This window comes from Papilio machaon, chromosome 3, assembly GCF_912999745.1.
Source record: "Papilio machaon chromosome 3, ilPapMach1.1, whole genome shotgun sequence".
NCBI classification, from domain to species: Eukaryota; Metazoa; Arthropoda; class Insecta; order Lepidoptera; family Papilionidae; genus Papilio; species Papilio machaon.
Window position 1 is genome coordinate 6,385,761 of NC_059988.1, and position 25,191 is coordinate 6,410,951.

A 25,191-nucleotide genomic window follows, 5' to 3' on the forward strand; every position below is an offset into this window, starting at 1 on the left:
GCAATAAAAACCAAATATATCATAAAAAGTTGCACATTAAGACCAAAACAGTCATAAATAAGAAAATAAGAACACCTATTTATATTTTTGTCTGTACTGCGACCAATTAATCTTGGTATTTGAACATGATAAAATAAAAAATAGTTTTAAGTCAGGACATCTGTTTTATGCAGCTTTAAAAATACCTTATTTGTTAAACTTATTTTGGTTCAAGAATGTATTTTTTAAAAGCACAATATATAAATTATAATTTCATGGATTTGACATACATATTTAATAAACCACTAAGTTATGAAACATGTTTGATAAATTGATTTAATAAGGATCGAGATTGAACTATTCATCAAACATAATGATGATGAATATGATGATGATGATGAATAACAGATATGCACAAAAATATCAGATAAAACCTAATTTTTTCATACTATGAAATATATAATTTATTTTGATATACTGGTCTGGCAAAAAGCTTTATCGTTTATAGTGCGATCCCCACACAAGTGTATTAAATTTAACAAGTATCAATAATGTTTAAGCGACTTAAATTTACATCGCGGTAGGGCGTAGGATAGCGTCGCTCATTGATGTGGGGAGGCGCTCGTGGCGAAACGGACACTGAAAATAGAGGCGGTCTGCGACGGTATTTCCGCACCTCACCTGTACACAACATAAACTAGGCAAATATCAAGATTTATGAACTTCTGAAACTGTATGTTTAACTCACGTCAATTATGCGTTTAGTTATGATGAGAAGCTTTTTTATAACTAGCTGTGGGTAATGAATTATCATTATAAATGAAAACAAATAATTTGCACCCTTTATAAACCAGGAAGAGTTATTAACAAAAAAATATAAACGACAATTTATATTTATTTAAATTTTGAAAATCAAAGAACCATAAAATACGAAATTTAAATTTACTCGACGTACAATTTTATTTAATCTCACTTATAATTGACAAAGAAATGTTTTGCAAAACATTTTGTTATTTTCAAAATCCAATCGTCATTTATACTTGAAGTTGTAAAAAAAGACGTTCAATACGGTTAAGCACTAAATTATTGACACGGACATCCATACTGATGTAAAATACGATACTGGCCGAAAAATATAAAATCATAAAGATTTATTTATCATTTAAAAAGTAATAATTGGTAATGACGATATTTTACGTACATAAAAAACTATAAGGAAAAATTGTATTTACATAACATTTCCTAAGAAAAGACAGTAGCAAAAAGTGAATCAATTTAGATTTTAGTAGCTGTCGCTTCAATTTGTTATGATTCATTCTTTTGGCACATGTTTGCAAAACTCATATTTAAAATTAATAATAAGAGTCTAAGGTATAAAAAATAAGCTAAGGATGACCTAAAAGTAGAAAAATGTTTTATAAACTAACAACAATATTTAGTTAAGATATTTAAATTTATTTGTCCGTTAATCTTATTCCTGGCCCATTGATAAAATCTCTTATAAGTGGTGTGTTTATAAAAACATGTGACAACATCTCGAAATGAATACAAGATACAATGAAACAAAATTTATAATCAAAAAAGAACCTATTCAGTTTTTTTTAAGTGTGACCAAATTCGTTATGTCACGCTTCTCTTTATCCCGTACACAAAAGAACTAGATACATCGCCAGGTCAAGTGTCGGTTTCCCGGACGTGGGGACCAACTATCCCGGTAACAAAAGACTAAGATTTTTATAGGTATGGAAAGTTTCATGACAGGTTGAGAGGTGCATGGGGTGGGACGATGTCTGTACGCGATACTGTTCGTAAGCTTTAAAAAAACAACGTTGTTAGAAATTTTATTTTCATTTCAACTGTCGTGGAACATTGCTTACTGGATCGAACCGATCGGAATTTAATTCTAGACAGCGCTGTAAGTGGATTTCTGCTAGAAGTTTAGTGCGGACACGTCCACACGGCTACACATTTCGAATTTAAATTCAGTCCGTTAAAATTCTAGTCTATAATAAAATTTAGCGATAAAATAGGAAATAGAAAAAGTATTTGTCCTTAACAAATTGATGTTAACCTTTTTAAAATGTATATTTAAACTGTAGTTAACTTAAAAAAAAGTTAGATCAGAACCTAGAAGGTTGAAATGTTTTTCTATGCAATAATCGCATTATCTACTGATGGAAGTCGCAGGAAATATTAAGTTAAGGCAATATTTTGAATTTCCCAATTTGCGACATGTTCCTTTTTAATGTCAGTCCGCCGTCCTTCTCTAACGGGAGAGAGCTTTAGTAAATGGCACCGCTTTGGGCTAAGCTGGGACGTCGGTTAGTAAGAGGAGCGCGGGCGCACGGTCCACGCGTGTCATTAGGGCGTCCCGACAAACGTGCGTTTTGCCGCCGCGTCGCGTCGTCTAATTCGGTCGGATACATCTTGCGAAATGGTTACAGTGATTTCAGTTTCATCCGACATGTCACTAAGTTTTCTGAGCAACTGTTTAACAGTCGGTAAACCAAATTAAATGATGCATAATAATCGCATTTAAGAGTTTTATAACAGTGTTATATAATTAAATAAACTAAAAAGGAAAGGCAATTATCGTTTTTCCACGGATGTCTCGAACGTCTTCGTGAATAAATTTAATGCAGTCGTAAGAGCATTTCGAAACGATTTATTGGTAACACCGTAATACTGATTCGATAATTTGTTTTGGATTCAGTCGCAGTTTTTTTTTATACGAACCCGTTTTATTTAATAATATTACTTTACAATTACATACTGCATTCCCGCCTTTTATACGTTTATACAGGTTTAAATTTTTTAATAAAAAAAAATTAGATTCAATTCCCAGACGAAGTCAGAAATGTTGTTTCAACTTTAGGTTATTTTCGTTTAACATTAAAATAAAATAACCATGAAAATAGTCTATTCTTATCGTAAGTTACTTTGTATAAATTATTGCACAAGCAGTGATCGATTATTTCATTATATGTACATAATATATTGCATTACGAGTGACTACAATGTATCAAGTCTCAATTACGGCTGTAACCGTGTAAACATACCAGGATAGATTGATAACCACATTGTTTGCGTTTCTGTATGTTTGTCAAATCTTACTAATATAGTTAATTGCGAATGTTTGGATGAATGTTTGTTTCAAGGTATCTCCAGAACGGCCCAACGGCACTTGACGAAATTTGGCATAAATGTAGAACATACTCTGGGAAAACACATAGGTTACTTATTACGTTTTTTTTAATTCTGCGCGGACGGAATCGCGAGCGACAGCTAGTATGTAAATATTTACAACTCTTTAAATTATAATTTAATATAATAACATGATTCTTCTCTCTAGAACGGCCAAGTGGATTTGGATGAAATTCGAAACAAAAATAGATAAAGACTAGACTTAGTTTCTTTTATACTACGCGGACGACATCGCAGGCGATAGCTAGTAATGTTTCACTTAAATAAACTGTTATTCCATCTGCTTTATTTTGATATGATTTGATGAATTAGAGTCCGTCTATCATAAAAATGATATATTAAACTTTGGACATCTTTACTGCACTTAATATTTATAGAACTCCCGTTTGTTTGAAGTCGTGCAAGCTTTACGTTTTAAAGATAAGACATTATAATGCATTCCGCTTAAAGAGTTTGTAATCTGGACTGAGATTTGAATGCGAAAGAATCTTTGTATGTATGTTTTTTATAAAAATTCTCTTTGTTTCCATTTATAGTGCTTAGGGGTTCTTACTCAGTCGTCTTTTTCAATAGTATTATGTGGAAGATGGTGTAATTACTCACGTTTACACTATAGATATAGAGTGAAGATACGAACTTGAGATTTAAGTGAAAGTACAATCTTACTAATATTATAAATGCGAATGTTTAAATGTTTAGATGGACGATAGATGTATGGATGTTAGTTAGAAGGTATCTCTATAACTGCTTAACAGAACTAGATGAAATTTGACATAGATGTAGAACATAGCCTGGAAGAACACATAGGCTGCAAATTATTTACTTTAATTCCGCGCGGACGGAGTCGCGGGCGACAGCTAGCGTATGAACAATCATCATACATGAAGTGAGGAAATGTGTCAGTGAGTGCAGAAGCACGATTCATTCATTTATCTACATCAAATACTATTTATAAAATTCTCCGAAACGTATACTCAATGTGATCGACAGACTTGTTGCTAAAATATTGGACTTAAATAAATGATTTTATTTCGGAAGTAAGACATGCTGCTTTATATGTGAGTTGTACAAGTACAATGTGATGCTTAGGAATACGACCCGGATCTATAATAATCCACGCTTTTAGAGAAATCAATGTAAAACTTATATTGTAGAAGTTCTAAAAGATTGACATTCTGAAGTTGCACAACATATGGAGAAATGTTGTGGTATTGAATAGCTTAAGGCATCTAATCAATTTAAAAAAATGTGTACAAAAATTTAAATAACCTTAGTTTCAAAATAGACTCGCACATTCCGGACCAATTATGATATTTCTAATACCAGTATTTAATAAGCAATCTGTAATCTAGTCTATTAGTTATGCTTACAATAAAAATGCTAATTGAAAATTTATATACATTGCAAAGAAGATACAGCAAGCAAACAGCGTAAAACCGACTTGTAAATTGTCGTTGCAGATTGTATACGAGCGAACAAACTTATCTTAATTACTTTGCTCAATGGTGTTGCGGCTATTTGCGGTGTAACATAATCTTGTTTACATTGAAAGGAACCCTGGGAGTACAACGGATGATATTTTATCATAATATTGATAAAAATATTTTGGAATTCGTAGATATTATGTTAAAATTTAGCAATGAACTAATTTATATTTCCTACTATTTACAATATTTTTGCCTTTTATGAGATTATTTTAAAGAAAAGAACAAACCTTGAAAGAAAGGACTCTTAACTATTAATGTTATTTCACTTTTATTTAACGTAATTTTAAAAAAATGGTTATAATGAGACGATTTCAGTTATTTGAAGATGTTGTAATTTAATAATAATATAAAATTTACTGATATTTTGTAACAAAAGATACAAAATCAGGTATAACGTTATCGATTTATTAATAGAATCATACGACTCCAGCACGTGACTTGGGACGAAGTTCCTTACGATGTAACTGGACGCAGGAATAGCTTTTATGGCTTGACTTACGTAATCAAAGCAAAATGTTAAACATAACATAGTATCCGACGGACAAAGTTGCACCTTTATTTAAAATAAATAAAACAGTTAAGAAATATTTTTATATTAATTCGAACTGAGTTTACAGCTGTTTTAATACTAGAATTTGTCATTAGACGTATTTGAGATTTTTATTTTGAACAGCAGGCATTTCGAAAACATTCCCGTCAGCTCCGCAACAGAATAGCTCAAACCTACCCTCAAGGATGACTAGGCCTTAGTCCACCATGTCCAGCCCAGTGTGGATTGGATGCCTTCCCACACCTTTAAATTTCTTCGCAGATAATCTAGAGTTTGTGTCATGTTGTAATCAAAAACATCGTCAAATAAATATTTAAATGCCACTGTTTGCTAATTAAGCAGTCCTTGTTTTACGAGAGAATAGCAAACCGTCAAATAACGTGGCGCTCGGTAATATTTCAAAGGCTCGACGCCAACACGGGAGGCATTCGAGCGACATTATTTGTCAACCATCCATCGTTGTTACTGTAACGTTGCAAATAACAACGGAAATACACTGTACTCTGTATTTCTAGTGTTGTGTAAATACAAATTTAATAACAGATAATATTTTGTGTGGATTTCGAAAATTAAAACAAAACTTCAATGAGACTTATTAAGGATATTGCAACAAGTTTGCATATTAATTTACTCTTGTTTATTTCTATAATAATTTCGCTTATACGAGAGGAGAAGAAAAATCTTAGCTCAATTCTTGATCTCATAGCTTTATAATTGTTGCCATTTTATTATTCTACAATATTCATCTCAAATTGAAAATCTCAGAATTGTATAATTGTTATAACAGGGATCACTTAGTATCAAAAATCTACCCTTAGGGACCGATTGATTAATTATTAAATGTCATTGAGTGTTGCTGTTAGTGTGTACGACAGTTAGCTGGCAAGATGTAGGTAAGCTACCGAGTCCGCGCCCACGTAACAATGCAGCGAACATCTGCGCCCCACTTACACCCAAGGCCGATGCATCCTTTTATCAAGCACCGATAATAAACGATCCCAGTTCGGTGATGACTGACACCATGTTTAGACTATCGAACCAAACAAAGGCCTCAGGCCTTTAGGTTCAGATGTAGATAACAAAAAACCATATAAATTTATAATTGTTGACCGGAATCGTAACTGACTATTGAAAAATTGAGGCTAGTTTCATTAAAAAGTTTACTGATTATCTGGAAGAATTTTTAAGTAGCCAATTCTTATAATTTAATTACCGCTCTTGTGGTTTGACTGTTAGTATTGGCAAATACGTACCCAGACAATTCAATTCGGTGTTACAAAGTTCTGGTGAGAACAAGTGTAATAGGTCCGTTATAAATTTATGGCGGCAGTAAGTAAAAAAGCAGAAAGCGGCCACTCATATCGATGTTTGAGTCGTGATTAAAAAGTATTTCTCTACATCCGCCATGGAGGTAATAGCTACCACATAAAACCTTTTACGGCGGTTAACATTATCTATACGTTAATCTACAAATGTTTTAAGAGGCGCTTTGTTCCATGTTGTTAATGTTCTGCTTTATGATTGTGTCACATAAGGTCATTGACCGGCGCACCTTCCTATGTTATAAATACACACAGTGTGTCGAACTTTTGACAGGCGGGTAAATAAACAGTGCAGATCGGATGCGGACTCCACAGCTCGTAATAGTTTACCGCTCTAGTGTTACAGTGGACGAGTATTATTAGTTCTAGCCTGGGATAGAAATTAAGCTCACCTTCTATTTCAGATTTATCATTGTACACAAGCATCTTATACATTTTACCCTTACCATTAACACAACTACCACTATTATCACTACTTCATCGTACGTTCTACGTAATATTTATCTAATCTTAGTTGTTAGTAATAGTAATATGTTTTAAATATTAATAGTCGTAGATCTCGCAACAACAATGTTGGGTGCACGAGCGGGCCGGGTCGACCGGTTAAAAACCACGACCATACAGAAGACAGGCGTGAAGTGGAAGCAATTCCACATTTCGTCTTATGAGTGTGATACCTGATGCCAAATTTTAGACCTCTTTCCCTTCCCACCATTTTCTTATAAGGAAAGGATAGGAAGGGGCAGTAGATTTGACGGAGGATGGGACGCATAGGAAAGGGAAATATTCTCTTGCTGAGCGTCCCCTCCGCCGTCGATTAAAAGTAGGCAACGCATCTGCAATTACGGATGTCTATGTGCAGCGGTCGCTTCGCTATTTCGGCGAATCAGGTGGACGCTTGCTCGTTTGCCATTTTATTATATAAAAAAATATATGTTTCCTAATCAGTGTCGATCCTACTAATATTATTTGATGGTCATATATTAGTCTTTCTTTTGTAATCCAAAACTATCGGGAGTTGTTCCTTTTCATATTTAGTCATAACTCAATTATCATACGTATCTGTTTCTGTCACAACGATGTTTGTTTTATTATATTTCAAACGATGGAGTTCAAAGAGGCGCTAGGAACAGGATGTGTTCTATTTTCCTCTTCCCTTTAGTCTGTCCTAAATGTACCCTCGTATGCACAAGTATTTAAGCGAACTTAACACACACAAGTTCGCTACTTGTGTGCTCAAATATTTTATCAATATTTAAATTAGCAAAACAAAGTAAGAGGAAGGCTGTAGAAAATAAAGATGGAATGTGTGAAAGAAAAATATTCGTAAGGAGGAAAGTATATTGGTGATTTAATTTTGTGTAGGCTGTTTCCATTTTCACCTTAGCTAGCAATCGATGGGCGTGCTTTTAGTTCATTGTAAGGCTGCTATTGTTTAAATGAAACATGACCGTAACAACAACAGACGCTATAAAAATATGCTCCGTATTTGACGACAATTGTGACCATTGTGTTATGGAAAGATTACATAGTAGATATAGTAAATTTCATTCAATGTTCTTTTCGATCTTAGCATCTAAAATATATTATTTAGGTTATAATATCAGATTGTTTTAATTTCATATCTATGTCAAATGTAAATCGATTATCTTAAATTGGTAATATAATAGGTATCTGTCTAGTGAAAATGTAATTAAATAAGAGCAAGTATTTCAAAACTTCTTCTTCAGTCCTTGACCTTATCCCATTTACTTGGGGTCGGCCTTCCTCGTTTTCGTTCTCCAATTAGCACGATCTTGCGCTTCGTCTGGTGATAAAAGAGCACTTTTCAGGTCTTTTTGAACCGTCGTCAACCATGTGGCGGGTGGTCGTCCACGTGTACGTTTCGTCGTAGGCATATTTAGGGCAAGCTTAATCATATGATCGTCTGGGCGGCGTTGGATGTGGCCGAACCACCGCAGACGTTTTTCTTTCAATTTTTCAGTTATGGGCGCCACTTTAAAACTTCCTCTTATGTACTCATTTCGGATTTTGTCTAGCAGTGTGACATCCGCTGACCAGCGTAGCATGCGCATTTCTGTGGAGTGCAGCTTATTTAGATGATGTTTATTTGTAGCCCAACATTCTGATCCATACATAATAGCGGGTCTAATTGCTGTTTTATACAGATGTCCTTTAACCTTGAGAGGCATTTTTCTATCGCACATTACGCCTGTGAGCTGTCTCCACTTCATCCATCCCGTTGTTGTTCTATGAGTAACATCTTTTTCGATTTTACCGTCATTGCTAATTATTGAGCCGAGGTATTTGAATTGTGTCACTTTAGGTATATGTGCACTTCCTATTGAGATCTTAATATTATCTGGGTCTGTGACATTGTCGAAAATGCAGGACATATGTTCTGTCTTGTTTCTACTGATTCTGAGCCCATTAGTCTCTAGCGCCTCTATCCAGTTGTTAAAATCTCTCTGGACTTCATGTTCGCTGTCCGAGATCAAAACAACGTCATCTGCATACAGGATGTTCCAAGGCAGTGGCTTTTGGCATGATTTAGTCAGGTGATCCATTGTCGTATTGAATAGTAGCGGACTGAGTGTGGAGCCTTGGTGTACGCCTACTCCAATTTCAAACAGTCCGCCTCTACCTGCCGGGCTTACGACTTGTGTTGTGACCGCTTTGTACATGTCCTGTATGAGATTTATGTAGTGCTCCGGAACCAATTGATGTCTGAGTGCTTCCCAGACTAAGTTACGAGGGACATGATCGAATGCTTTTTCTAGGTCTATGAAAACCATGTGTAAGTTACTCTTGTTGGTTTTAGCTTTTTCTAGCAAGATCCGAACCGTCTGTATCGCATCTGAAGTGCACTTTTTCGCTACGAATCCGCATTGATTTGGAGTTAGTGATATGATTTGTTTCAACCTGTTGTTTAGGATTCGTTCCCAGATTTTTAGTGTATGTGACATTAGTTTTATGGCCCTATAATTTCCGCATTCTCTAACATCGCCCTTCCCCTTATAAAACGGTATGAGGTAACTGTTACGCCAGGAATCTGGTATAGGCTCTCCTTGTATTATTTTATTAAACAAGATGTACAACCAAACTACTCCCTGATTTCCCAAGGACTTCCAGACTTCTGCTGGTATTTCATCTGGCCCTGGTGCTTTATTGTTTTTCATTTGATGTACAGCTCTTTTGATCTCTTCTGGGGTGACATTCGAAGGTGGCCCTAACACCGGTTTTGGCCTGCAGTACTCGGTGTTTCGAGGATGGGAGACATTAAGAAGATGTTTGTAATATTCTGTCCACCTGTTTTTTATGGCTTCGTCATCCGTCAATAATTTACTATGTGTGTCATTTATGTATTTTACGCTTGTTATGTCTTTTGTACTGTTGTGGCGTGTTTTAGCTATTTTATGTATTTCTGACTCTGTTTTGGCCGACTCTAATCTGCTGTAAAAGTCAGAATTTGTTTCGGCCATTGCCACTGCAACAAGTTTCTTCGTGTGCTTTTTAGCGGTTTTGTACTTGTCGAGATCACCCGCATCACCACTCGACTGCCACACTTTAAATGCCTCTTTTTTTGCGGTAACAGCCGTTTTTACAGTTTGGTTCCACCACTCTGTTTCTTTGCTGGATCCCCGTTTGCTTCTTGTTCGTCCAAAGAGTTTTTCGGCTTTGCCTATGCAGATTTTTTCAAAGTTTAGCCACATTTCATTTGTCGTCATGTTTGTAGTGTCCATGGAACTTAGGTTTTCAGCTAGTTCCTTCGTGAACTGTATCCCTATTTGTTCTTTTAATGATGTCCATTTAATTTTTGGTACTAAATTTCGATTAGTTCTAATGGGTTTCGGAAGTTTATATACAGCGATCAAAATCCTGTGTTGAGTAGTGAGTGATTCCCCAGGTATAACCTTACAGTCTCTGTAGAGTCCCAAATGTTTTCGTCTTGCTAGGATAAAATCAATCTGAGTTGCATTTCCTCCGCTTTTGTAGGTGATGAGGTGGGTGTCCCTCTTTTTAAAGAAGGTATTTATGATGGCTAGGTCAAACGTAGAAGCAAAGTCCATAATGGTTTCTCCTTCGCTATTTCGTCCGCCATAGCTGAATCCACCATGCCATCTTATCTCATTTGGGTTGTTCTTTCCAATGTGACCATTCAAATCTCCACCTAGGTGAATTGTTTCTTCTATCGGGATGCTTTGCAGAAGATTTTGTAGATCCTCCCAGAAGTTTTCTTTTTCATAAGTCGATGTACCCGCTTGTGGTGCATACGCTGATATAATATTGAAACACGGTTGTTTCTCGAAGGCTAGTTTTACTAAAATAAGTCTGTCACTTACACGTTCTGTTTTTATAAGTCTCTGTGTTAAATTTTGCGATAGTATAATTCCAACGCCATTTTTGTTGGCGGTCGTTCCGTTGTAAATAAGCTTGAACCCATTGCCTATCTGTCTTGATTTCGCACCCTTCCACCTGGTCTCTTGAACACAGCAAACATCTATTTTTCTTCTTTTAAGGACGTCACCAAGTTCGGCACTACGGCCCGTCATGGATCCAATATTCCAGGTTGCCAATCGCAATGATGTGCTTGTGTTGTTTTGACCGTCGCTTACGGGGTACGCCCTAGTATTTGACTTGCCACGACCGTCGCTTGAGGGGTACGCCCTAGCATTTGTGCTCATTCTCTTGTGTTGTGCTTTCATGATTTCAAAAACGGGGAAAAATTTAGCGGCTATGTTGTTTTACGGCCGGTTGCCACCTGACGCCAAGATACTTGTCCATCTCACTAGGACTATGAGCGCTGCCGTTGGGTCACTGGGACCTCTTCCGCCACCGGCTCGTATTACACCGTCGTACCTAACAGTGTAACTCCAACACGACCCGACACCCCAAAAATGTGAGGTTGGCTCAGTGTTAGGTATGCCTCTTCCGCCTGCTCCGCCGTACCGATGGATGCCATCCCCGCCTTCGCAGCCGTTGAGGACTTCACCCGTAACCCTGGGCAAGGGTTCCACGCTATACCCCGTGGCACTGGGTCCCTATCTATACTTCGCCACCAGCCCATTCCGGCCTACTAGAATGGATGGTGCCCACCCCCGCGACGAGGACGCGACAGACAGGAATTACTTCAGTGGAGAATAGCAGAAGATGTCTCTAATCCCCCTGAAGCCGGGTTAATGGACTCGTATTCTGCCCGAGCCTAAGGCCAAGTATTTCAAAACATTTGTAGTAAAAAATATAGGTTCTATTTTATGTCTATCAGCATTTTAAATTAAGCTAGATAAAATTCCTTTGCGTTTAAAATTATTGGGAAATGCATTTATCCCTATGGTTGACAATCCTACACTTTTACAGTTAGAATCTTCATAAATATGAATGACGTCCCACTTATCGTTTGCCAGTCATTGTCTAAGTTCAAACAGTGCCTACGTATTACTGTTCCATTTTAATGTATTCGTTTCGTCGGCACCTACACCACACTGCAATTACACTGATAAAATAAACTCTATCAGTATTGATTCTGTAATTATTTAGTCAGTATAAGTGGGTTTAATTCGATATTTGTACATTGCATTTTGATAAGATAATTTAATTTGGAATAATAAACTAATTTCTTAATAATAAAATTAAAGGAGTAGCTTTTTTACGTTATGTTAGTAGCTAAGAAAATCTGTTGTTAAATTTCGTATATGATTTATGGTTGCGGATGTTCCTTTTGCTAGTGATTGAGTAGTCATTAGTATACTAAATTTATCCTCTTACTTCCTCAACTGGGAAAAGTATACTAAGTTTTTCATTAATTCGGATCATTAATACGTAAACAATGGCAGGGTAATGCAACATCTTTACTGCTATATCGGGGGTATGTCTTACTGAATAACTTGGTCGGCAATCCTTTGATATTGTTTTGTGACGTATTCGCCTGTGACCCAGTGCGTCGCGTCGAGATGCAAGCGTGGGCAGTGGCGCCAAGCGCACCAGTAAATATTCCCAGATGTCTACACACGCCCATTCACACGCGACCCTTGACGCACGACCGTAGTCTACCTGTTTTTATTATGTTCTCTTACAAAGATAAGTTCGCCGTAGGTCAAGATAGGCTGGTTCTCATCATGCTTTGTGTCAGCGTTTTCTAACCACGGAGGGAATATTAAGAGGGCTCCGTGATAGTTGTAAACAACAGCATGGACTCTTTATTTGCGATGTGTTTGAAGTACCGACTTTAATAGTTGCTCAGAGATCTTTTATCTTTTATAACTTTTAGATGGAATTATAAAAAATGTTATTGTTAGAGAAATTGACAATGACTAATTTTATGTGTTTGTATGAGTGACGCCATGATACCAACCTGTATAAGAGCCCCGAGGTCCATCCAGGGCTCTACCGATGATGTCACGCGTCAGACCAGGTCTATTGTGCAGGTATTTAGTTTTTATTACATCTTATTTTATAATTTTAATATAACTTGACGCAATCTGTTAATAAATTAAGGTAATATAATATAGTAAAATAATTCATAAATAGATTTAAATGGTGCTGTTTATTAATAATTAGTGTAAATGACATTAAAAAATCATTTATATGTTCTAAAAAAAGTTTTACTTAAAGTTTTAAATTTTTAGTTTACCACTATAATTTATTGTTGTCATTATATCAACGAACTTTGTTCTATTTTCTATCTTACAACCACTGAGTCAATGGGGTCAAGCCTGGTAGCAAAGACGTTACCGCCGTCCGCCCGCTCGTCTCTATTAAAAGCTCGACCTCAATTAGCATCCGCGCTGTGCTTTAAACTTCCACCTATACTGGAACTGCTGCGTAATGTAAACAAACAAAAGAAAATATCATTTGTTACTAATTATTTGTATTTATTCACGTCATGTTTCTTTCAATACGTGGATTATCACACGTTGCACACAGTAAATCTTTTTTGTTAGGAGAATTTTCTCTATGCTGTATTTTACCAGCATATACGACATAAAACTGGTCTATGGATTTGATGTGCTTAAAACCAGAAGTTTCTTAAAATGCTTTCTACGTTACAATGTTTATTTATCAAAGTTGACAATATATGTTATCTAGATAAAGTGCGATTGAAGTTAAAGTTTGTATCCTACAAACCAAACATTTTCCTAACTTTACTAATAAGACATATGCAACAATAAATATTAAACCAGATGAAAGTTAGGGGACAAAGGTAATAGTTGTTAATTTACTAAAGACATCCAACGACATTTCAAAGTAATTAAGAGAGAATATGTTCCGTGGCAAACATAGGAATGTAACAGGAGGACCAGAGAATGTTGAAAGACACACGACCGGATGTTGAAGCGACAGAATTTATCTATGGATTTCTAAAAACAGTGGAGACACTTCTAAGGATAATCATATTTCCTTCGTATATTTTTTCAGCTTTTATATGTGATTTTATTTTTGTTAATGCTTAAAAAAAGACTATTACACTTAAAATTTGTAATTTAGCGCAGTTCACAGTAAAAATAAATATTAATTTAGTCAATTAACAAAATTAGTCAGAAGCATTTTGTATTTATTCCAATAATTACCTCTCGGACATTCAGATTTATTGTACCGTTTAATCAACATTTGCCATACACGAGTGAGTCGCAAATGAATCTCACCCAAGTTCGACCCGGGGTCAAAGACATGCAAATGACTCCATTGCCCGTCATCGCGAACGCTATTAGTCTAGATTGGGACAATTGCTTCTACACCAAATAGTTATCTTTGTAATTACGTTACGATTTAGATAAAGACATGTCTAATTAGAATTTTTATTTGCGTCTCTTTTACAGATAATTTTAACTCTTACTTCTAAAAAAAGGATTTCTATTTAATCTCTATGTATTGCATTGTTAATCGTCAACTTTAAGTATCTATTCTACAGACTTAATTAATTTAATTTACAAATTCGCAATATTATATTAATATACAAATAACCGTATATTTCTGGCCAGTTTTATAGCTCTGATCTTTGAAAAACAATAAATTACACTCAAATGCAGCGCTCGGGGCTCTTTATCAAGGCGAGCTTATGGTTGTAATGCCGTTCTGAATATTACACGCAAGTGCTCTTATTCTAAAGCCATTGTCATGGTCATTAAAGCATACCGACGTTCCAGCCTAGAGACGTTTCAGATCGGTACTGATAAAGATTAAGGTCACAAGCGCCCAGTGTCCAGTTCTCTACTGAGATTATTTTATAGAAATATTTAAGATTTTAATCATATTTTTGTAAAGTTTACAAACTGGGATCTCAATTTTTAAATTTTTTTAATCTTTATAATTTTATTAGAATAACGGAAATCATTTAATAAAAATGTTAGAAAATAGTTTTTTTCTTACTGGGACAAAATAATTTTACCAAAATTATAACAAAATATATTCATTGATATCAAGCACTATAAAACAAACATATGCAACAATTTTACAAAATTTCCCTTTTTACAAAAGTGAGGTATTCAAAAAAGTATTTAAAATGTAATGTCATAAATACAGATTATAATCAAAGACAAAAAAAAATTAAAAAAACTTCACTGATTTTTTTCACAGGAAGGGATCTATATTCCTGTCGTAGTCGAATGTAGTCTAGAGCGATAAAAATGTCCGGTTCCAAAAGATTTATAACAAACGAAACCCATTCGAAGTTGATTTGAATAAACAGCACGATAGTAACAGATAAAGGTTGGGATTGAGATGACTCGAACCAAAGTCCCATTCAATGCATGTTTCGATTATTCTATTAACGTGTTCGATCACTAGATAACATCTACATGTATTATGATAATAAACCTTTTACGATGTATAATTTGTCTATCTACGGCTACAATGATATACACGATTTAATCACAGATGCGGCAAAGATTAAGGAATGTAGAGACGAAAATGTAAACTAATGTTGTAAATCCAAAAACTATCCAGTCTGTATTCTATTTCCTTGTAAGCCTTAGTAAATCAATAACCATTTCTATTTCAGGTAAATACCTAATATGTAAATTATTCTAATCTAGTATCAAAATCCCTCCATTAATCTTTCGTAATGGAACTAAATTAAAAATTCCATTAGCACACAGCGTTCGTTGCTTTACGCAGTGCTCGAATCACGATTAGATTCCCTTTAGGTTCTCCAATTAGCAGGAGATGTAGGATTAAAAATCCATTTGCGAATAAGGAGGCTGGTGCCTATAGTCTGAGTGCCTCAGGCGACGGAATGTCGCGCGACAAACACTTGTCCCCATTCTTCGGAGAATTAGTTCAAACATGGCTTAATTCTTTTATTAAATCTTTCATTTAACGAATTTATTAGTTAAAAAAATATTGAATATTCAAAGTATTATAAAATTAAACTAATCTTACTAATATAATAACTGTGAAAGTTTACATGGATGGATGGATGTTTGTTAGAAGGTATCACCGAAACTCCACAACCTTTCAGATTAAAATTGGCACAGATGTAGAATATAGTCTGGAAGAAACGTAGACTACTCTATTAAGTTATTTTTCTATTCCACGCGGACGGGGTCGCGGGCGACAGCTAGTTTGATCATAATTTCAAATTTGGAAATTTTGAAATTTCGAATTTTATACCTACTATGTTTCTTCGTAAATATTTAAGTAGAAAATATCTTCTACCAGCTCAGAAATTAACCGCAAACCGAAAAATATAAGTATGATGTACACCACTTCATCGCATCTCTTGTATTTTGATACAAAATCATTTTATAATATATTATTATCGCGTACTAAGTGCAATAAAATGTATACCAGAAATGGCATGAATAATCTATAGGAAGCGGTCTGAAAACCATAGTGACCATTTCCGCGTATCATTACACGTAAGTTTGTCAGTTATCTTCCATTAGGCAGGAGTAGCCTCGCTCGAACGATTATGGACTTTATGATGACCTCATTGTTAGCAGGAACACCGACGATAACTTAAAATGTGCCATGAATAATCCCGCCGGTGCTTTAGTAGCGATAACAATGCCTGTAGTATTAAATCTTCTTTCGTTTTTCAGTGATTCAGAATTACCAAAGAACAGGATGGGGTACAGTCATCTGACAAATATGCTTTACATGTTAGCGTATCCGATTGATCCTGTTTTGAAGTCCATGGTCCTACACCATGCACATGCATTCATGTAAAATATATTGCTCAGTATACATCAAGATCACTCAGGGTCTTCAATAGTGACCAATTAAGAATTCTGAGTCTTGAAGGCCAGTTTTAGAAGTATGTTTAAAATTCAGTAGATGAACCACAGCTGATAGCATTTAATTGAATATACTTTTTCGAACTTACCGTAACAATAATTTAATAGGTGATAACGTCAGCATAAAACAATTCACATGCTTTACCGTTTCAATATAAACATGCTTCTTGTCGTAAAAATTTTAGTGGTCGTTTCGCATCTCACAGCTCCATCAAAACCTTATCTACATCTCTTTGTGAGTCAACAAGCGACGAACGATTTTCTCACAACTGATTCGCGAACTTTGATGTCTATAACACGTAATAAAACCTTCGTCGTAATTACATCTTGACCTCTTCGTTTTCATTATATTGTCGCGTCATTTAATCTAATTACGTATAGATATAGCAATCTCTTTATTTAAGGTTTATTTTACTCTAAATGTGACAAGATAAATTTGATGAGTAACATAATTTCTCACTCTTATAAGCAGGATAACGATCTTCATCTAAATTCTTGTATATATTAGACCAATGAGATTGTTATACTGTTCGTAAGAAACGGGATTCTTACCACGATTAGGCTGTTCGAGCTCCCGATATTAATCGTGGTAAGAATCCCGTTTCTTACGAACAGTATATTAGTAAAAACCACGAAATTTTGAAGTTATACAATGAGATTGTTCTCTAAATAAAGGAATTATTTATTTTCACCCTATTACAATTTTATTAAATTTATTTTTGAAAGATCCTCTCAAAGTATTATAATGTAAGCTTAAATGGTACAAAATATATGACTAGTAAAATCATGCTATTAAATTTTTATTGCGTGATGTACGAGCTTGTCATTACATATCCCCTACAGTTTTATAACTTGCCTTCCTTGATAAACATACAAGAAGCTAAATATAATATGTTAAATAATGTAAACTATATTTGAATATTTATTAATGAAACATCAACCATTTTAGTTTTCTATCTATCTACGAGTTGTAGACGAGTCGTCGTTGGTATAGCCGTAGACTACGACTATACCAACTGGATAGTTAAGTACGCCAAATTTTCGCTGAGAAAATGAAATGAAATTGTCTCTTAATCAAAGGAGTATACTGTATGAGAACGGAAAAAGACAGATTAAGTGAACATTTCACAAGTCAGGGTTTTGGTAATAGACGTATGCTGTCTAATCAAGACAGAGATGTTATATACTTACTATAAGATATTTGATGCAAAAGTATTTTTAAAAGAATTAAACTAACAGCGAAATAATGAATTTAACTCTACTTCATAATAATCCTCGCTGTAGTATAAACTCAAACCGAGCGTAAATAAATAAAAATGTCAGACGTTCCGCAATGACAGATGGAAAGAGACTGCCTCGAGCAGCAGCGCACGCTTCCTTATAAAACCTTTTGTGTGGCTACCCTCAACAGTCATAACATTACATTTAAATTATCATGTACTCAATATCCATTTCATCCAACAGATCTACACCGACTGGGCGAACCATTACTTGGAGCGAGCACGTTCGCGGCGTCGCGCGGGGACCTCTGGTGGTGGGCTGGCGCGGGACTGTGCTGACGGTCTGTTACTGGCAGACGTGCTGGAAGGCGTCACCGGACAGAAAGTGCCGCGCGCGCATCGCAAGCCGCGCAACCCACAGCAAATGGTAGGTTAACAACTTTATATAGGTATTGTGAGGGCATTTTTAATAGAAGATTGCGTAAGACAAGTAAAGGTTAATCAATATCAAAAATAGTAATTAGGTAGGTCCAATTTCATTATTACAATAACCATCACTTTATATCACATCAAAGATCGATATATAGTTTGTTTACGCATTATAAAATTTAAATTTTTCGGCTCGCTTACATTAAGCTGACATGGTTTTTATGGCTGAAGTTTAAAAACTGAAATTTGTTGGTGTAGTCCATAAAACAGGTAAAGATAAAAGGATATTACTCATTAAATATCCAAGTATCGCGCATTACATTACATTAATCCTCATTGAATTACCTAAAGCAATAAAATCAATCTTCTATGCGTCAAAACATTTCGCCCCTAAATATCCGGAGCGTATTGTTTATTATTAAACCCGGCCAAAAATGAAAGCGGCTCGGGAATATTTCTTTAGCTCAAAATAGACTATCGAATCACAAATCATTCGGCCAGGTACATATGAAGCATACGTGGTGGCTGCACCGTATTCGGCTGTACGGTTAGCCAGGAAAGTTATTTATACCCCTTTCAAAAAATACAAGTAACTATCGTCTTTATGAAATATGACTACAAAGTTTAAATTGCAGTGTACATAATGGCAACATGTTCGCGATCTATGTCGTAGAGACGTTTATGGGATAGGTAGCCCACAAACCCGGATCCTATGTTGCACACTGCGGTCTGTTTCCGGCGGTTTAATATCATATTGCGATGCCTTAACTTGATTAATCCGCACCTATCGCAGCACGTAAACAATCATTTTTGTAGCGATAACTTTCGCCGGCGGTTTCGCTTCCGTTTCGCTTAAAATCGAGTAATCGCTATAAAAAAAACTTTACGACCACCTGCAATGTCGCCTATATAAATAGCGAAAAAAATACCGCCTTAATATATTTATTACTTATCTGACGCTGACGCCGTTATCTTGTTTAGCTTAGCTAGCTTATTTGTAACATTAAGACATTATTGTAAGTAAATATCATTTTCAATTCGAAACATGCTATTGGGTAAACCATCTTTAACTGACTGTTCCGATTTGTAGAAATGCTAAGCTGTTGTTCAACATAAAATAACATTAGTATTACTTCTTGATCTTTAAAAAAATTTTTAATAATTTCAAAGTAATATGCTTAGTTTGCCGCAAATAACTACTTCTAATTCAGTAGGATTAGTTAAATAAAGTTCAGCAAAGAATTTGTAGCTAACTAACATTTTGTAAAATGATAGTATTGCGGTGGAGAGGCCAAGCGCACGTATAAACCACATCCGGCTTTAGGGATACGCAATATGCAGGGAAGCTTTATTATCTAGTACATTATCACTGGTCTACTAGTTTTTAAATGCATTTAAAAGGTTTAAATTGTATTTTTTAAACGACGCCGCGTTTTCCTTCCCTTCCATTGGTTTTAATGCAAACTTTTTTGTCCAAAAAAAAATCGTGGAAATTATTTTTAATGTTTACAATGTGGCGATGCATGCCTTTAATAAGAAAAAAAAAAACTTTCAAATGTTGCGTCAAAAGTTGTTTCTTCTTTAACAGTCTTGTTCGTTGCAGCGATGATTTATTAAGGTAGCCTTTTTAACTCTGTCTCGGTATTATGTCGCAAAATCTTTAAATTAAATCTGGAGAATTGCTTTTACACAATAAGTTACCGTTGTGTCTTAATTTTTTTTCGTGGTAAAAGCAAAAGAAACGTGTCACCAATTGCATTTTGGTAAGTACACACATTTTTTCCGAAAATGCTTATCCTTTAAAAATCGAATCAATGGAAATGTGTCTACAATTCAATTGGCAATATTAAATTATTAAACAATTTTATTTTCCCTGGTAGGTTGCTACATAAAGATTTGACTATCACACTTGCTTAATAATTTTTTCGCTTCATACATTCAGTAAATCGTAGATAAGTAGCGGCCACGTGACTTCGTGGTATTTAAAAAAAACTAACTTACTAGACTATGCACTACATCAGACTTTAATCTCTTTCTGTTCCATGCATGCACCCACCATCCATCACATTAGAAAAATTGTGGGAAAATCTATTTATGCTCTAAATGGCTGTATTGTGTAAGAGCGCTTTTACGTGACAGTTCTAACATTGGGAAATTACGACGTTTGATTTGGATTACGACAGCATAGAATGACGGCAGTTAGGACCATAACATCGCTCCGGAGCCACACAAAGCGAAGCGATGGCTGCTTTGAATGTGTGTCGTTTAATCTTGACGACTCCATTTCGTACACAACTTATGTTTGTACATTGCCAATGTTACTAAAGCGAGCAATCATTTAATTGTTTTTCGTTCCAAATAAACTCAAAAACTACTAAACCTATTCTACCTTATAGTCAACCATTAGTCAGATGAAAATCTCAAATTATTAAAAAGAGAATTATTAGTTTAAATCAATATTTCTGTAGCAAATGTTTCCTCCTGTGACTATAAGAAAGGGAGAATTAAAACGCCACATGCACATGGTTCCGTTTACATTTCCTGGAATAACACGTTAGGTTAAACAACGATTTAACCAGTCAACACCCAATTTAAATGCAACCAGTGTACAATAATCGCAGTACATATTAATTTATGAGTAGTTACCATATTCCCGGCCGTTCTCGCATTTATCGGAAGCATTGTTTGAGCGAGTGTTGAGGGAAATGGTCCACACGAAGTTTGTAAATCTATAAGTTTTTGAGTTCGTTATACTCATTCAATTTAACTATTTATTGTTCTTGAAAACTTCCTACTTCATTGGCTAGACTATTTCAATCTTAAACTTATATTTGGTTCCGAAGTCATAGTGAGAAGTATTAGAGCTATTTAATAGATTCGTCGCTTTGTGTATATTAACATGCACGCATGAAGGTATGAGGTGAGTGAGCTAAGAGCATTCCTCGATAGTCTCATGTTATGTTGCATATTCAAAGGAAATATGTTAGAAACAAATCAATGACATGTTATTTCCTCAATATTTAATTAATTTATAGGTTAAGTGATACTAATAAGCAATGTAGCTTCCTAATGAAGCGTAAGTAGTAAGCCTCATTTGAAAATGGAGCTTAGATGGAACAAAACCAACATTCAGGCTTAGCCGGCCTTGGCAATTATCCAGCATGGATATGTTGCGATGTATAAATCTTGTTTCGCTGGCGTTGTCCCAATCCGAAACCGACTATTAGATTTAAACGTTACTAACTATCAATTGCGTTTATTTATGTGTTTTAGCTACCGTACTGCATATCTGTGTGATAGTACTAGATGACTGGTAATACAAATGAAAGAAGAAACAACAGTATGATTTAATTATTACATTAGTTGTCCTTTTACTAAATACTGCAACTAGCATTTGAGAACATTGTAAAAATCCCATATGAAATGGAGAGATATTAACCAGCCAAAAAACAATCAAGGTCTTATATAATTTTAATTTTCTCACTCCTTTAGTCTAGTTATGTTTGAATTCCAATACTTGAGAACAATAGTTTCCGTCATAACACCCTGTAGATTATAATAATCTTTGGATGATATGTAAACTAAAAGATGACGTAGAAATGTTTTTATCCATTTTTCTAAAGATAGAGTTAATAGATTCGAATTTAAATATTATTGAATCTCACGCTTCCATTCCATCTATCCCACACTATTGTATTTCTTAATGATTTAATGCCAAGTCTGTAGTAAGTAGAGGATTGGAATTCTATACAATATTATAGCATTTAAAAAGAGATTAAAAAACTTAACATTTAACTGGGTTATTAAGTTCATTAATTAAAAAACCCGTTCAGAAGTTAATGACTCAAAGAATATCTCTAAAGACATTTCGTCGCTAAACCGTTGCGGTTAAAAATACTTCGTTCGGAAAAGGTTTTTTTGCGATGCTTTCGTGATTGATTGACGGTTAAGATGACTTGTAACTGACAAACAAATGAATTGTGTTTGTATTATGTAAGTTAATGTAATTTATTATGAACATATTTTTTTAAGATGCTTTAGAAGGTGATTTAATATCGATATCGACACAAAATAATTCAAGTTTTTCAATAATAAAATTTTATAATGAAAAAATATATTACTTTTTTAATTTAATTGAATTAAACGATATTTATAATAGATTAATAATTAAATGTGTAAACTATCAATTGTAGTTATTTTAGTGAATAAAAACTAAAAGTTAATAAAAAATACTAGTTTAAATAATATTGTAGTTTTGTAGTAAAATAGTTTTAGAACGTTATCAAATTATACATCAACTATAAGAATTATAAATATTTTAAATTCATATTGTCCTATTTAGTTTAGTCTATGAAAGTAAAAGCTAATTTAGTAGTTAATTTAAACTTAAACAATTTAAATATTAATACCAAGTTGTTATTTAACTTATTAAGGTCGAGGCAACGAACAAGTTTTCAAGGATTTAACATAATCCTCTTTTAGGAGGAAATTATTTCTTTAAATTATTATATTATACTTATATATTTCATAATTATGATTATATATAACCTGAAATTTAACGATGATGGATAAGGAAAAAGGAAAAATAAATACATAGACCAATGTTGCCACATTGAAATTATCAAATAAGGCAATTACTACAGTGTACCTCTGCCATTGTATCCACCTAGTTACCACTACGGTTGATGATCCGAATGACATTTTACTTATCAAAATCAGTCAAGTCTGATATGCAATAGAAGGAAAAATGGACGAGAAGGCACAGGCAAGAGTATGGTTCCTGAAAAAAATTACTGTCACGGGTAAAAAATAACAAAATAGTGTATGTAAAGTGACAACTTATGGTCCACAAATGAAACATGAAATCGATTTCATTTAAACAAATATTAGAAATCAGTACACCTATAATTATTGAGTGAAAGCAACGTTCCATTAAAATAATGTTCGAGTGTATACTACTATACTGTTCTAAATAATAAATCTATGACCGTTCACAATGCATGAGTCGACCGGACATAGTTTTAAGATAATCATCTCATCAGATTTGCAAGGGGAAACTGTAAGACTGTCTTTGTATCGTTGTTCACGTACCCGTTAATAATATACAACATATGTACAAAAAAAAACATTATAGCTATTGAAGAATGCCGACATAAACTAGAGAGTTTAATATTCTAATTAATTTGGGTAACAAATGACAGGCGACAAACTGTTTTCTTTTCGCTGCTGAAACAAAATTATACAATTTCAGAATTCACTATTCTATTTCACTCATTCCGTGTGGGGAAATAGAGCTAACATTATCTTTTTAGACAGGTTTTTCCTTACTGGAAAATCATTGTAAAACAGTAGTAATTCAAAGAAGATCCTGCTCCTTTCAAATCTAGTATGAGTATAAACAAAAAATGCACAAAAAGTAGGAGTAAATATTTCATGAGCTACACTTGTCATTTATTATTCTTTCGTTTAAACTTGACAGCTGAAAATCGATTCATCTGTCAGTCAGAAATCTCAGTAGCCTTGTCGCGACAAGCTAGACGGTCTTAATATTTCCATTATAAATAGCTTTACAAGAAAACTTGACACCGAACGCAATGAATCAAGGCCACAGAAAAGTATTGTGTTTAATACAGATATCACAAGTGACGTAATTAAAATACTAACAGTGTCACTTGCCTTCTGTACGAGGATGTTGTTAAATAGTCCAAACAGGGATGGCGACACAATATTTTGGGCACGTCACTGATAACAAAATAAATGAACTATACGAGTACATGCACTACGAAATGAAGTGTGATGTAGGTATTTTATTTCGAACGAATGCAAGTGATCCCTACGCTACGGAATGTTCCAAATATCGACGTAAAAACATTTTGCTGGCAAGTCTATAACCTCATTCAACATTTATTTTAGAAAAATGGAGAATTGATATGTAAAGTTTCAACATCTCTTATCTAAAACGTTCCTTAATAATTGGGGTGTTTAATGTAAAAAACATTTTTTTCAGTTTAAATTCAGGTAAGCGTTTTTCACAAAAAACAAAAAAAAAACTATGATTTGTCATAAATACCGGTAGTATACTAGAGATGTAGTGTTTATTTATTCTTGATTGAATAAATGATAACTAAATATTCATTTTCGATTTACATTTATTATGTCTGTATCTTTTAGCGAAGTAAATCTTCTGTTACTGAAAATTATATTTAACTTCATAATTTAGCGTAACACCAGACAAATGCGATATTTATTTTTTGTATCAATTACTACTTGACAGCAGTAATAATATCGTATCTTTAAAGTACGTTAGCTTTGTATTAAAGTAGTAGATATAAAAAAACTCTTGAGACTTATTTTAATAATAGCAAGATTAAATTTAAAAAGCTATCTTCATGCAAAAAAGTCTCCTTCGTCCGTCCACCTGTCTGAATTTTTATGACACAAAAAATACTAAATCGATTTTCATACGCTTTTCACCAGCAGACGAAGTGACTCAGATATTAGGTTTTATGTACTTTGTCTAACTATAAGAAGACTAGTTATATAAATTGACACGACAACAAGTAAATGTTACGTCTATCAATGTTATCGATTTTGTTTTACGCGTCTTAACTTTTGAATAGATAAATTTTATATCGATTTTTATTTCTATTCGATGAGATTACAGTCCATTAAAATGTTATAAATGGAGTGATATCGATATTTCATTGCAAAAAAGAATTAAAATAATTTATAATCTTTAATTAAAGTTACGATTGACTTTAAAAT

At 34.3% G+C, this 25,191-nt stretch overlaps 2 protein-coding genes across 3 annotated transcripts in view; one reads left to right on the plus strand and one right to left on the minus strand.

Moving 5' to 3' along the window:
* Positions 1–2,365: 2,365 nt before the first annotated feature.
* The window catches only part of LOC106710314 (protein sickie), a 129,765-nt gene continuing 106,939 nt past the window's right edge, over positions 2,366–25,191 (plus strand). Inside the window, exons 1-3 of one of the 2 annotated variants that reach the window (XM_045686044.1) lie at positions 2,366–2,476; positions 12,811–12,967; positions 18,242–18,424. In XM_045686044.1, coding sequence (XP_045542000.1) covers positions 12,872–12,967; positions 18,242–18,424 — 279 coding nt within the window. In that variant the 5' untranslated portion in view covers positions 2,366–2,476; positions 12,811–12,871. The remainder of the gene's footprint in view (positions 2,477–12,810; positions 12,968–18,241; positions 18,425–25,191) is intronic. The other variant, XM_045686047.1, reaches the window with a different exon arrangement.
* Positions 8,267–8,659, minus strand: LOC123723448. The gene has a single exon (XM_045686075.1). It carries the CDS (start codon positions 8,615–8,617, stop codon positions 8,291–8,293), a length of 327 nt encoding a protein of 108 aa, XP_045542031.1. The 5' UTR covers positions 8,618–8,659; the 3' UTR covers positions 8,267–8,290.